Raw genomic sequence first — 15,464 nt, forward strand, 5'->3', positions numbered from 1 at the left:
GCGCCCTGCCGTACCTGCCGAGCGCAGGTAGCCCGCGGCGGCGCGTTGTATGCTGGGGCTCGTAGTCCCCGAGCAGGGAGGGGAAGAGCCGGGCCGGGCCGGGCGGCATGGACAAGCTGAAGCGGGTGCTGAGCGGCCAGGACACGGACGACCAGGGCGGGCTGGCCGAGGTAGCGCCCCGCCGCCCCCCGCCACCCGCCGGCCTCGGGGAGGCCTGGCCCGGAGCCCCCGCGCCCCGAGATGGCGGCCCAAGGGCGGCTGGCGCCTGGCCCGGGATGGCCGCCGCGGCCGCTCGGGGGGAGCCGGGCCCACGGTGCTGCCGCTTCGCGCGGGGCGAAAACGCGTTATAAACAATAATAACAAGCGCTTTTCCCCCTTCTGTGCTTCTAGGCCATCGATGCGACTTCGTTAGGCTGGGGCACCAGGGTGAAAGGCTTCGTTGCTTGCTTTGCGATAGGATGCCTGTTCTCTGTCTTGGTAAGGGCTTCTTGCCAAATCTGACCCCATACGAGAGTTTTGGGAGCCCTGGTAACTTGTTACACACCGGCAGATTTTTTTTGAGTCTCTGTGGCGACACCTGACTCAGTTCCAGTTAAATACAATGCTTGGATTATCAGTAAGAAAGCCAATAAATGCAATTTCCTTTTTCCCCGATGTGTGTTTGATTCTGCAGTTTGAACTTAAGTCTTCCTAAACATCTTTTATGCCATGACACTTGGTGTTTCTTTTGCAAAATAACAAACATCTTTTTTTTTTTTTTTTTTGTTTCCTTCCTAAATATTCCGTTTTAGGGCACTTGTCTGTTCTGGATACCAAAGAAAGGGCTGACGCTCTTTGCGGTGTTTTATACGTTGGGGAATATCGCGTCTATTGGGAGGTAACAATCTATTCGTATTAGTTCCGTAATAAAGGTGAGAGACCTATGCACCTACCTTATGCAGGTGCATAAGTAGTAAAAAAAGTTGTGTTGTTTGTATGTGAATATTTGCCTACGTAGGTCATTATCTTTTTGCTAAATTTTAAAGACAACATCTCAGCAGTGCCATGAAATGGTAAAGAAAATTTTTCTTTTGTTTATTGTTATTAGCAATGTAGTTCACTCCAGGTTAAAGTTACTCACCAATTAAAAACAAACAACAAAAAAACCCCACCACAACCAAAGAATAAAACTCATGCTTTGAGCATTGATTTTTTGGGGGATTTAGATTTTGAGGATCTGTTTTGGCCCAGGATAGATAGAACTGAAAATAGTTCTTTATCCTTTTGCCTTTGATAATGGTGGTGTATGTGTTTGTGAAGTGTTTTGTTGTTTGATATCCTTCCCATGTGTATTGCAAAGGTTCCCAAAGCATAGCTCTACTGACTTTATGAAAAGCTTGACTTTCTGTGATTGAGGAACTTTAGCAAGATGTTAGAAAGTACAAGGAATGGAATTGGAAATAATATAGTAGCTGCACATGAGAAATTTTTTATGCAAAAGAAATAGCACTTTATCTAAACTTTCACCTGATTTACTTCATGCAGTATCTATCGTCAGGGCTGCAGATCTGGTGAGGGATCAGAGGGTAGATTCAGGCATCAATATGACCCTTTATGATAGAGGAACGGAGATGGATTACCTGTCAATCCATGCAGAGCCTCTGTGGCTAGTATTTTTGAAGAGCAAGTTAAAAAAGCACCTGTCAGGAATGATCTAGCTGAAGCTGAGCTTGACCTATGCTTCTAGCCTGATAGTTCTGCTCTGCTTAATCACACCCTTTCAGTTACGATTAACGTAAAGTTATAGAATAGATACCTTAGACAAAGAAGAGCATGAATCAGTCTTGTCTCGTATATCCTGTTCCTTTTGTTATGCACTGATTACCAGAATGACATAGTGTGCTGGTACCCTATATGACAGCAGGCAAGCTTAAGAAGTAACTCCCCTTAATCAGGAATCTTACTTAGTATCACTTTTTCATTTTTGCCTTTATGTCTTACGTTCATCTTGTTTGTTTCCTCAGCACTCTCTTTCTTATGGGACCAATGAAGCAATTGAAAAGGATGTTTGAGCCTACCCGTTTGATTGCTACTGTTGTTATGCTAGTAAGTATCAAAGGGATCAGTTTTAACTTGTTAACTTGTAAACAGTTTCCCCTGTAAAGTGCTTTCATGTACAATAATCTAACTATGTCTCAAGATGTGTTTGTGGGTGGGTTTTTTTTGTTCATCCTGTACATCTGTTATAGTGAAAAGGTGTTTGTAGGTCCACCACTTTCCTATTATGTAAGACTGAACTGAAGCCAGGTTGTCATACTAAACGAGCTTTAACTGTCTGTAGCTGCCATGTGTAAACAGTGTGTAAATCATGTGTAAACCTTTTTAGGGTTCTTGAGATCACATCATATTTTCAGGTTTCTTAAGAGATGAAAGACAGGAAAATAGTTTTTAAAAAGTTGTATCATGGAGGTTGTGAGACATATCCTATTTTGCATATACTTGTGTTTTATTTTCTGACAAAGCAAAGGGGAATCTCTGTGACCTTGCATTAAAAATAACATCATCCCAGTTGTTTGATAGCTTCAGGTTTCAAAACTGCCAATTCAACATTCAACTAAGTCAGCTCTTGGAGTTATTATCATCTTCAGAAGATGGGAATTGTGGGCAACCTTTTTTTTTTTTTTTTGGGGGGGGGGGGCAGTGTTTGCTGTTAATTCTAAGAATTTCTTGTTGAAAGTGGGTGTGCTTTTACATTTCTTAAACTCTCACGCTTTCTCTTGGAGAGTCTAAAATCTGGAAAGTGGTTTAACTTGCCTGAAACTGTCCTCCCAATTTTTCAGTGTGAATGTCTTCAGAGCCTTCGCTTATTATCAGTGCTGCTTAGTTTATTTTTAAACATCCAAAGAGGCAACAGGCAACAGATACAGCTTAAGAAATTGCCTGTCTATGCTCACAAATCAGCAGCAGCCAAGGAGCTTAGTGCATAGTGTGTGTTTGTTTCACATGCAATTAGGATGCTTGGACTCAAGAGTATGCCTGGAACATTCATTGGAGTAAGGCCAGGTGTTAGGTGTATGTTATATGTAGACAAACACACAAATCATTACCCTACAACTAATGGAAAAACTTTTAATGTCAGTAATCATGGCTGAGGTGAAGTATATGATTTGGCAATGCATGCACTACTTACTGTCTTGCATATGTAGTACTAAATACTTCTGTTGTTTTTACTCAAGCAGAAAAATGTACATCATAATCTAGCAGCACGCTCGTACATCTGCTCCAGCAGACTGAGTTAGACATTGATGAAAGAAGGTGAAGTATCAGCATTTGTCATAGCTAAATAAACTGCAACATCTTAAACTGAAAATTAAAAATAGAGCTAAAAGGCATTTTCTGTTAAACCTAGTGTTAAAACAGGAAATAATCCAAAATGGACCGCTAGTCCCCAAGATTCTAAACGTAGTAAATACACAGTGTGACTATGAAGAAAGAACACACTGCCTGTGCTGGACTACATATTAAGCAGGAATGCTACTAAGCAATAGCTGAAAGTACTTGAAAGTGTATTGTGGCTTTAATTGGTAAGAATTCAGTAATTACTTATCGTCAGCGCTGTGGTAGCCATGAGAATCAACAGGAAATGTGACATGTACAGAGGCAGAAAAACTACAGTTGTAACTGAAAAGTCTTACGCAAAAAGACAAAGTGTGGTCTATGCTCAGCCCACCAAGAACTGTGTAGGAAGGAGCAGGAACCTGCTGATGTTGCAGAAGAGCTGTGGGAGCCTCATGCTCTCGTTCCTTTGCAGTCATGAGCTCATATTCTGAAGATATCAGGCTGGTGTTTTCTCATTGCTTTAATTAACAAATGTAATAGTGCGAGCATTTTAAATAAAGGGAACTCTTATACTGGGATGGATAAAACTAAGAAATAAAATAATCTGTTTCTGTATCTGTGAAGGAACGTACTTCAGTGTAATGACATCTGTAAGAACTGGAGAGTTGTTTGTATGTTTAATAGAAATTGTTTGTTTTCTTCTAGTTGTGTCTCGTACTAACACTATGTTCTGCTTTTTGGGTGAGTATTTGAGTCCTATATGTGTATCTATAACTGGAGTATCCTTTAAAAATGAGATTTTTACATGGTTGTCTCACTGATTGTTTTGTTTCTGCCCCTTCCCCTTGCCCTTCTCTCAGTGGCATAACAAAGGACTCACGCTCATATTCTGCATCTTACAATATTTTGCCTTGGCATGGTAAGTGATTTCCCCCACCTGCCTACCCCGCTCTTATTTCTATTACACCTAACATCAATAGTGGGATTGTGAGTGGATTTTGACCGTGCATGAGTTAAAGGGATGGAGAATTTTATCTCACCATTCCCCTAGATGCAAGACAATGCATCTAGGAAGAGCTGACTTGTTCCTGCTCTTTGCTCTCATTCCACTTCTGGGAGAAGCACCTTTGAATACGTTTAATTTCTGTGAGTTTGAGGTAAAACTCTTGTTTTTGTCTTTTAATCCATATGTTGCTTACTGTTTCGTATTCTGCTTTTAGAGACTCCTGAACTTGTCTTGTCAAATGACCCAGATGTGACAATCAAATTAAGCATCAGTTTTCTTTAAGTTACCAAATGCTCTGTATAATGTTCCTGGATTAGTTCAAAGGCTGGTATAAACAACTAGCCAGCCCTCAAAAGCAATCTGCCTGTAGGTGTTGGAGCATTGAAGAATATCATGGGTAGGAAAACTGTGTTTAGCATGCTTCTGTAAGGTGCCCCCGTAGCTAACCCTTGAGCTAAGGTTACTTGCAAGGATGCTGTTGTTCACAAAGTCAGAACTTCACTTTGGTTGTAAATCTTGCAGCTCTCTGTTCAGAGCAACACAGGTTGTTCTTTTCTTGACTCCAATATAATCTGACACGAAGAGTAACTTTTTAAAATGTTTCTTTGTAGGTACAGCATTTCCTTCATACCTTTTGCAAGGTAAGCGTCCCCACTCCATTACTTTTTGTTGTCTTGAAGTTTAGTGATACAGAAGACTAGTTTATAGAAGCTTGTAATATGTGGCTTTAAATTTTTCCATGGTGATGTAGGAGGTGGAAATGCATGTAGGTACCTGAAAGTAGGAATAAGCGTCATCTCTAGCAGGGGAACACAATCTAAATGTAACAAAATGAGAGGGCTTCCTATAAAAATAAGTTAAGTGTGCTGACCAACCTAAGGTTTGCCTTCTAAATGCTGGTCCAAAATGCTACTGGACAAGTGTAATCGTCTATGTACTGCTTTTTTTTTTTTTTTTTTCCTTACTGCTCTCTTGCCCTGTGAGCACTGTTACAGCATTTGAGCGCACTCTGTCCTACCTCATCAGCCCCCCATTTCCCCAGTGCACCACCTTGAGACAGGCCTCACTTCCACTGCAGTTGGGTGGGGGGAGGATGAGCAGACCCGCTTGCCTTTAATAGTTGGTGTAGGCATGCAGAATGTATGAGCACAATGAATACAAGGTCAGCCAGTCTTCAGAGGTGTGAGAGTCAGTGGTGCGACACCAGCATGGAGCCAGTCTCATCAGGAAGCAAAACTGAGGTGATTGTTTTTTTTTTTTCTTTCTCCTGCCTGTAGGGATGCTGTGAAGAAATGTGTGTCTGTCTGTCTGTCCTGAGAGGAATACTGGATGCTTCACAAAGTTCTAAGAAGCACAGTAGAACTATGTTAAGATCACTGTGTATGTAATTACCTAAATCTGTCTTAAACACGTGCCTTTCAGCTTGTTGTTAGAGGCTCCTTGTGATAAAAGCAGTGTATGCAATTGCTTGTTTTTGTAAGCAATGGTGTCTGTAGGACAGGGCGCTCACGTGATGAAGTTCAGTCTGGCAAAAGAACTGGGCAGAGATACAGAATTGGTTATGATAATTCTCATGTAAAATCATGTATTTGTTTCTGCAAAATGAGCAAAGTAATGTGTGAAGTCTGTAAAAAGGTGACCTTGACTCTGATGGGACCATGCCAGTCTAGAGGATTACTTTTTCTTGAAAAAGAGATTAGTTGCTAGCTCTTTTCTTATGAAGAACTATTTTTTTTTTTTAATAGCCTTATATCACTTAATCATTGCACTGTTCACATTGAATAATGGAATACTGGAGTTTTCTCTCTTTTTGTGCCTCTTGCAAAAATTTAGGCTTATGGTATTTCTAAAAGGTCTAATTCTAAATGAAAATACTGTTTTGGAGTAAGTATTTATGAAATGTTTGATTCTGTAATGATTTATTTAATTTTCAGTTTAGACCAAAAGTGTTTCCTTAAAATATATGGAAGGGACATTATCATCTGCAAAAAACGTGTTCCCACAGGAGAAGCACTTTCAAAGTAAGGTTAATCAAGTTTTTAGTTGCAAGGAACCTGAGTTCTTTTTGACTCGAGATAATGGCAATGCATACAAGCTAAGAAACAGAAATCTTTTGATTGAAGTGAGGTGCTTCTCTTCTCCCCAGCTGTTGCATAGAAGCAGTGTGAAGCTGAGAGCATGATAGGTGAGCTCAAAGAATTTCTGTAGGTCCTTTCTCAAAGGGTGAACTCTCTTGATAAGGTATAAGTGGGTTAGTCTTTAAGCAAGTCTGGGGCAGGGAGAAGACATTTTCTTCTGAATTTATGAGTAAGTTAAAATTTCAACGTATCTTTTTGTAAATGAAATCAAGGTTTCATTTCTCCTAAAGCACTCTCATATGCTAGTGAATTTCTTCCACTTTGTGGAGAAAATACAACTTTCTATTGCCTGTTTTAACAAAGGGAGTGTGCAGCAATGTAGTTGCCAGCTTCAAACAAATGCCAAATGGTCAGTATCCAAATTCCAAGGCCACTCTCCATTCTCTTAATCTTCTGAGCTGTATGTAATCATTTACTCCCTAACCATGTCAGTAGTTAGCTGTTTAATATCTGAACACAGGTTTCTGCTTCTGCTAGGTGGGATATTGTTTAACTGTTCTTGCCTTTCCTATTACCAAACTGGCTTGCTGGAACTGATGGCTGTGAAGATAGTTATCCAGTGGACTTTAGTATGAATTGAATCCTCTTTCTAGACCTACCTAGTGTTTAGTCATTTAACTGTATTGCATTTGCATAGCAAGCGTGCCCCAGACTTGCACCACAAAGACTGTAATGCAGCACAAACCTAGTTCTGTTCAACAATAAAATATAAGCCCACAGTGAAGCCAAATAATTCTACAGCTTTCAGAAGGTTACTAGAAGCTGAACTAATTCTGAACTTTAAACTTAATTGTCCTTCTGATAATTTATAAAACATAGTACCACTCCCTGTCAGGATCCTTTTAATTTTTTTTTTTTTTTTTTTTGATGGTGATGTAAAAGAGGAACTCTAGCCAGCTGGAATCCAGAGAAAGTAAGTTACTCTTGCAAGCCATTGGAACAGAAAATGCCTTTTTGAAAACATGACATTGCTATGTTGGGATGGGTCTGTTATGTGGGATGGTGTTCCTCAAGTGCTATTTCCCTGTGCTTTTTTTTTTCCCCCCTAGGATTTGGAAGTTAGTGTTGAAATCATTAGGTTGACTATTACTTGAAAGAAAGAATTAGGTAAAGGCCCAAGAGAGACTGGGAATTCAAGAATGTGTATAGATGTTTTCCCTGACTCTGATTGAAGACAAATATCTAATAAGTTATGTGACTTTTTTTTCATTAGTGAGTAGATTCAAAGCCTAATTTACAGCTGTCAAAGGACCCCATGTTAGTGTTTTACTAGGACTTTGATAATGTTTACAGAATTCCTTTGTGTAAGAGCAATGGAAGTGTGACTCTAATGCCTTTCACATTCCAATATTTGTTTAGCTTTTATATCTATGGGTGTTCCTGGAAAACTCTACAAGTATAGCATACAATATCTCTCCTTCCTCTCTCAGGGAAATTTCTCTTAACTTGGATAATCATTCCAGGGTTATCAGCAGTCAGCACAATGGAATTTGACTCCTCTGTTTCTCTTCCTAATCTGAAGCATATAAAAAAAAAGAAAAAGCCTTTTGCTTACTCCTTAGCAAGCTTTTGCGCGACTGTAGTACCATGACTCTCTAGCTGTTTCCCTGGAAAAACATGAGATTTGGGTATGCTGCATAGTGCTTTTTCGATTCGTTGAGTAGCTAGATGGAACCTTTTAGCTGACTGTTGTGAGCACAACCACTTGGAATTAGGAAATTTAGGCTCTGAAACTGCTTCTTTCACTACTGATACACAGTGGGTGAACTTAAATGCATTCCCCCTACACTTGCACCTTTTTAAAGCTATAATTCCAGCTCCACAGCCTTTGATTCAATAAGAGAGAAGAACAAAGCTTTATTTGACTGCATAGCACAGTTACGAGGCATTAAGGAATAGTGCCCGTAAAGGAAGGGAACACAAGAGGAGATGGCAAAGATGTGCATGATTACCAGACTGCCACTAGGGTTTGTGTTGCCCTTTGGTGTTGCATTCTGTTCTTATGAAGGTCAGACAGCAAGAGAGATTCACCATATTCTTGCCAATATGTGAAAAATACTCAGGGTTTGTCACTTCATCTACAAGCAGTTTTGATTTAAAAATAACTCTGTCAGAACAAAATGTTTTAGGTTTTTACTCACTTATCAGTAGTTGTATTCCGGTTATTGCCAAGTTTAGCATCAAAATATTCTTCTATCTTGTTGTTAAAATACTTTATATGATCGAGGGGTAACCAAGTATATGAATGTTGCCTCTTGACCAGTTTCAAACCAAATTATATTATACCATGGTACCATTTTTGCCATTAAAACTTCTTTTTGTTAAGTTTTGATATCAGCTTTGGTTATCTGCTTGACAGGAAGTGTGATGGGCATCTTTAAAGCCCTCTAGCTTTCTATCTTAATGTCCTTCAGGGCAGAAATGTTTGCTGTATGTGCTCTACTGCAAAGAGACGTCTGTGTTTTAAATCACAAGGCTCCTTTCTTCACAAAGTCCTTGCTCAGTTGCCTACACCACTTGACTCAAGGCTGACTTTTATGATGTTGGATGCCCATCTCAGTCAAGTTTGGTGTTTTACCAGAAAGTGCTTTTTTAAAGCTTCGTTGTTGGTCAACTTGCTTAATCACTTCTCTTTTTTTTTTTTTTTTTTCTTTGTAGTACAGATAATGGTAGCCAGTCAGCCTTAACATGAAATGTGCATGTCTGGGATCAGCTGACTTTACAGATACAGTAGAAAGGGAAATGGGTGTTGGTGGGTGTCTGTTTCCATACCACTGAGATTCTGTACATGAAAATGGGAGGGGGTTCATCATTTCAGACTTCTGCTCTGGTTGATGTGATGAAGTTCACTGTGAATACTGGTGCTATCTGAGGTGTTTCTACTGTGCTGATGTGAACAATGTGATCTTGTTTAGTATTTACAGTAATAAGATTGCTTGTGAGTTGTTGCAAAGCCCAAGGGAGAGATTTCTGCACAGAGTTAAAATGATTTTAAGAAATTGCATGAAAAATAGTCTTAGGCTTTGTGTGGATACTTAATGTGTAAGTTTGGGAAATGGGGGACACTGTTACAGGATGGCTTCCAGCTAGGTGCAGGACAGGCCTGAATCAATCATAACTTGTGGGTAGATTGCAGCTGTGCCTGTAATGCATTTGGAGGCTTAGAGCACTGTTGCTTATGTGCGGTCTGAAACTCATGTTCTGGAAACTGCCTGGTGGAAAAACTTGCACATTTGAAGGCTGTACCCTCTTGCTGTGTACTAAGAGATTGAAAAATCCTGTGAATTTCTCAAAATGGTTCTTGCTTTTGGTACTTAATGATGTTAATGAAGGCAAGATCACTGTTGCTATTGTTGACTCTCAAAACTGAGGAGGAGGGGGACATTGATACACACGTTTGTCTTAACTATTGATGTTTACAACCATAGCAGACGCTGACCATGTAGGACAGAAAGCACAATAATGTTGTATTTTCTCAAAACTGTATGACTCACTGTCATGAGACAACACTAAATTTTGCAACAACTGTGGAAAATTGTTTTATAAAATAAAAATGAAACTGTCAAATTCTCCACAATGTTTTATACTGTTACCGGTTCCATTTGCTCTTGTGCTTTTTCTATGTATTTACACTGTTCGATTTCTACTTTGGTAAACATCTTTTTTCTGAACTTTCTCTATAATGAAATTAAGTCCTCACTTTTGAGTATTGTTTTCCTTAATAAAGTTGTAATTGCATTAAACTTATTGCTCTTGTGGTTAATATGAAGATTTTAATGACGTTGACTCCAGATGTTGCTGGAATCGCTGTCTGTGTGTGTGTGTGTTTGGTTGGTTGTTTTGGTGGGGTGTGTGTGTGTGTGTCTCATTTTCTTCTGTCAGCTGTTTCACCCAGTAAAACTAGCTCAAAAAATATCTTTTTGGCATAAAGTTGTAATAAAAGTAACACCCCCAACTTAACTTTTTTTTTTTTTAATTTCAGATGTCAGCCTAGCTGTGCCAACAAAGTGTTGATTTAGTTCATACTACAGAGCAAATAATTCCTGATGCTATTCTGTCAGCAAAAATTAGAGTTACGAAGGAGCATAGCTCAGGCTGTTCTTCGTGAAATACATATACTCTGAATACAGATGTACGCTGCCAGTAAAAAATGATTTAGGAGTATGTATGTCAAAAGTAAGGTTAGAGGCAATGATTTTAGTTTTACCTTTTTTTAAACCTTCAGAAAGCCCATCAGTTTGTGTGCAATATGCATTCAGAGACTTGCTGTGGTTTTAATTTCCCTTGCCAGTGTACTGGGCCTTGCATTGGGCTGTTCAGAGTGTGTTAAACTTCCTTCTGATTGTCAGGGCAAACCCAAACAGCTGCCTGTTTTTCAAGGGTGCTGGTGACACTTGTGTGCCATCAGAGACTTTGTGTTAAGTTTCCAATTACTTACATGTCTTTTCTAATTTCTTCCAAGAAAGTTGTGTCTCAACGCTGAATACACTGAAATTACTGTTGCACAGGAAAGTCCAAAATTTTGTTTGAAATAGGAGATACTTGTCATCCTGTGACATAAGAATGTAGTGGTTTGTATTTTATCTATCTCATATATAAGAACTCTCTTGTCAAGACAGCTATAAACCCTAAAAGTGCAATAATTCTTTCTTTAAATGCTTAGAGCTATTTTGCTTGCCTTGTTCGACCTCCTGCGCAGCAAACTGTTGAACTTTGTAACGTTGTTCTCACACCGAGGTCTTAACACCTGAATGAGCAACAAAAAAAAAAGTCTTGATTTGATGTCAATGAACAATGAATTATCAGCTGCTCTGTAGGGAAAGTGTACTAGGTAAGTGATTTCACTACTTAGTTGTAAGGGTTTATCAGTCATGCTACAGCATCTAGCCCCTAAATTGTGCTTCTAAACTCTGCAGCAAAGTCACCCATGCTGCACTTGAGTTTAGTGACAAGGCTCTCGGAGGGCTGCTCTACATCTAATGACTGCCTTTTCCCCTTCTCCAGACAAGGCCTGATTTACAGGAGGGGATGTTTCATCGATGCAAGTATTTGAAAGTTGATTTTTTTTTTTGTCTTTCCTGTTGAACTCAGCCTTCACTGCATTACCCATGGGGTATAGGCTTGTAACTGCTCACCCATATGGAGCCGTGGAGACTCCTGAAGGGAACAAAACCCTGCCTTCTCTCTTTTTTTTTTTTTTTTTTTTTTTTTTTTTTCTGAAGAAAGCTTCTGATAAATGAGATAGAACAGAATATTTAAGCTGCCAATCTTTGGGACTGCTATTTTAAGTTAGCCTATTTGAAACCCTTTTAATTTTTTTTATCAGGTTCCCTTGTGGCATCTCTGGAAGAGGTTGTTCCTGAGAGTCTGTGACTTAAAATCTCTGCAGAAACAAGTGTGGAGTAACATTGGTGTAGTGAAAAACGTGACACTGAAAGTACAAGCTGGCCAACATGATTTCAGTGCAGCTCTGAAGGGCTGTCTCTTCCAAATATGTGGAGTGAAAACAAATTATTTTGTCATTGCTATTTACTCCTGTATTTTCTTGTGTGTAATAAGATGCATAAGACTTGCCACTTCTGATAGAATCAAGCATTTCAACCTAGAAAAGTAGAATTGCCATTTTTTTGTAATATTTTTGTTTATCACCAGCCTGCTTGGATAAGGACTTTTTTTTTTTTTTTTTTAAAGGGAGGAATGATTAATCTGGAAAGCTTCCCGTGCTTTCTAGGCTGATGTCAGCTATAACACCAGGCAGGGAGGTACCACTCGAGCAGGCTGCCTGGATAACTGCTAAAAACATACCTGGTTGCAGTTACTGAAACTGTCCCCCCTGTTGCCCCAGCCTTAATGAAAAGGCTAATCTTCTCTAAGTCTCATAACCCAGCAATCTCCTAAGGGGCTGGCTGCATGATTAAAAAACAGAGGGAAAGCAGCTGTCTTTTTATCCTCTCTTAATTATTCCTTGGTAGCTGATAGGTGTTGATTTCCTGGGAGTGTCATGGTGATGGAGGTTACATTTCCCCATGTTGCCGGGACTGGATGTTCAGAGGGGGTTAGGTGTTCGAGTGCGCCACTGAGAGCTCTGGAGATGGAAAGAGTGAGTCTTGGTCTGTGATTTCATCTGGTCATGAAGGGCTGCCTTTTATTTGGAAACATGCACCTAAAGGCCAAAAAACAGCTATCCAATGTCAAGGCGAGGAAGGCCTCTTTAATTACCTTTTTCTTTCTTCTCCTGCCGTATCTCACCAGCTGGTGGTCGGAAAGGGTTTTAGAATGAGTTTAATTAGAAAGTCAAAACCAGCAACTTGCTGTTTACTGCTCCAACTTGGTGAATAAACCTCAATAAGCATTGCAGGATTGCTCTTTCATTGCTCTCCCCAGACCTCAGTGCTTCATTTAAAAACATCAGTCACTCAGTTCTTATTGGTAAGACCTGGACGTGGCTAGAGATGGTTTTAAGTGTTGTCCTTGCACTTTTGACTGGTAGCTCATGACCCCATGAGCTGCAAGGGGTCCCCTTCCTGCTTGGAAGCTGGGCTTTGGGGGAATTTTACAACATTGTGTGTTTTGTATGCTTCCTTTGACATCCCTACCGATGTACTTGTTTAATTACAAAGCTACAGGAGACAAGTGCAAGAGGGGTAATAGCTTTCTGTTCTTCAGCCATGCTCTGTCCTACTTTCAGTGGCAATGATTGTCAGTCACCTTGTTACTATGTTACTTGGTAAATGCCACTACCTTTTCCTCCAAATGTCAAGTTCGGGGAGATTTAACTTCCAGCCAAGAAATAACCCATCTGACATCTGCGAACAGGTTAGTCTCGGTGCCCCAGGAATGCCTACACCTGGTGATGTTAATCTGTTTGTGCCTCATTTTCAGCATCTGTAGACTTGGAAAAAATCATCTTGGAAGAAGGTAGGAGGGAAAAGGGATGTTGGGGAAGTATTCAAGACTATTAGGTGAACAAAGGCATAAGATTAAAGGATGTCTTTCACCTCTCCTAAAAGAGGCAATGTATTGGGAGAGAAAATTTCAATCCTTAATATGTTTTTTTAGAAATGAAAAGTCAACAGTAAGCAAGTAGCTCTGACCATGGCTTGGTTCCCTCTCCTCAACCCCTTCTTGTGGCAACCATCTGTGTGTAAAGTAGAGACAATGTATGATGTGAGGAGACCTGATGCACAAGGTAGAAGTGATATGGGTCTGGATGTGTATTTTAAAGTAAAACCTCTGGCCTGAGCACATTAACTGAACATTTACTTGCATGCATGCAAGCTTGTTATTTCCTTGGCTAATTCCTCTAGGTTGGAAAGACACGTTAGTGGTGAGCTGTGCCTTGTGGATATGTTGTTACATGCATCACCAGTTGTTCTTAACCTGAGCTCTTACAGCTGAAACACTCTTTCCCAAACTCAAAAATAGCAATTGGCCAGTGCCCACTAGGTAACAACTCTTTTTGGAAAATGCTGAGGTTGCAGGCATCCTGAGCTATGGTAATGTAGTTATAAACTTAAAATACAAGCTATGCAAAAATAAGTATTGTTTTTGCTTTGTTTTCCCTCTGGGAGAAAAGATTTACAATCGTCAGGCACCTTATTTAAGTGATAATAGTAAGCACCCAACTATAACTTACTTTTAGTATGTCAAAATGCATTTTCTTGTTGTTCAAGATGCAAGTTTTATTATAGTACTCCAAAGAAAATGCCTTGTGCTTCTCCCTTAGGGAAGACTAACTGTGAAAATCCAGCCTTATCGTTGAAAACTTGTTTCCCAGTGTACTACTGGAATGGGTCCATTATCCACTCTTTCCATGTATTTTTCCTCTCCATAGTTCTTTCCTAATGACTGCTTGTTATTGGGCAAGCAATTAACTGGCTAGCACCTACCTATCTTTGCTTTGTGGCTGCCTCCATTTCCAGTCCATCTTCGAGCATTTTTTTTTTTTTTTTTTATCTCTAGCCAGGTTTTTAATCTTGAGCCATATTTTTTATTTCTACTGGTGAGGTACACTTTTTTTTTTTTTTTTTTTTAAATCCTTCCACCAATGTAAACTGTTGTCACTTTTGTTAATGCTTTTGATTTTCTTTAAGCTGTAAGCATCTTGGGGAAAGCAGATTGGATCTGATTTTCCTGAGGCTTCAATCTGGTGTCAATCTACTTGGAGGAGGGAGAGATGGGTAGTCAATATATCTGAAACCCAAGCTGCTTTTCTTTATATTTGTCTATAGAAAGAACTGTGTGTAACCACTGAAATATTACTAATTCTGTAAGCTACTGTCTGTATGGTTGCCTTGACTTTGAGTGTCCTGATTTCTGAGCAACTAATCCTCAAAAAAGCTGTGTAGAAACTAAATTTCAACTAAAACTAGAATTAAATATATGTGTATATATATATCCAAGATTAACACTGATGTATTTTAGAGCTGTCTGAAAACCTGATGTTTTTGAATGGAAATGCACAGTACTTCAACTAGCTCTGATTTGTGTTTATATTTTATAATACAGTGAAGTTGGAAAGTATTTTGGTATTTTACTTAGTCTCTTAAGCATTTGCTATGCCATTTGATCTTCTGCAGCATGTGCATGGAAAAATGAGAGATTCTCTCTTCTTTTGAGCATTTGTAAAGGAAAGCCTGAATATAAGCCTATTCCACCTTGCACTAACATATTACCCGGTAGGAATTTTTTTTCCAAATGCAAAGTGGCATACTTCAACATGCCTAAATATCCTACAGATCTTAATGTACGTTCGTTCTTCTGTTGTTCAACAGTGAAAGTAGGCTAGACAGTACGTAGAAGCTGCTGTTTGCATAAATCCAGGTGCAGACACCTTCTTGTGTAACTCACAGAGTGAATTGACTGATCGTTTCGTTTTGTAATGAGCTGACAATTCAAACAAGGTACATAAAATGTGGAAAGATGGGACAGAAGGAAGATGTGTTAGTGTGAAGTTTGCAATCAGCATGACTGGGATTACCCAGATGTAAAAATACCTCATA

General features: G+C 39.5%; 2 protein-coding genes across 2 annotated transcripts in view; both read left to right on the plus strand.

Annotated features, from left to right (window-relative positions):
* Positions 1-5,927, plus strand: SFT2D2 (SFT2 domain containing 2). The gene is made up of 8 exons (XM_084523048.1): positions 1-170; positions 391-477; positions 792-877; positions 2,004-2,085; positions 4,024-4,059; positions 4,179-4,237; positions 4,936-4,965; positions 5,602-5,927. Exons 1-8 carry the CDS (start codon positions 108-110, stop codon positions 5,639-5,641), a joined length of 483 nt encoding a protein of 160 aa, XP_084379174.1. The 5' UTR covers positions 1-107; the 3' UTR covers positions 5,642-5,927.
* The window catches only part of TBX19 (T-box transcription factor 19), a 24,960-nt gene continuing 14,863 nt past the window's right edge, over positions 5,368-15,464 (plus strand). The window contains exon 1 of the mRNA XM_084523037.1: positions 5,368-5,565. Within this exon, the coding sequence (XP_084379163.1) occupies positions 5,467-5,565 (99 nt within the window). The 5' untranslated portion in view covers positions 5,368-5,466. The remainder of the gene's footprint in view (positions 5,566-15,464) is intronic.

The sequence above is a fragment of the Aythya ferina genome (genome assembly GCF_964211825.1).
Source record: "Aythya ferina genome assembly, chromosome: 1".
NCBI classification, from domain to species: domain Eukaryota; kingdom Metazoa; phylum Chordata; class Aves; order Anseriformes; family Anatidae; genus Aythya; species Aythya ferina.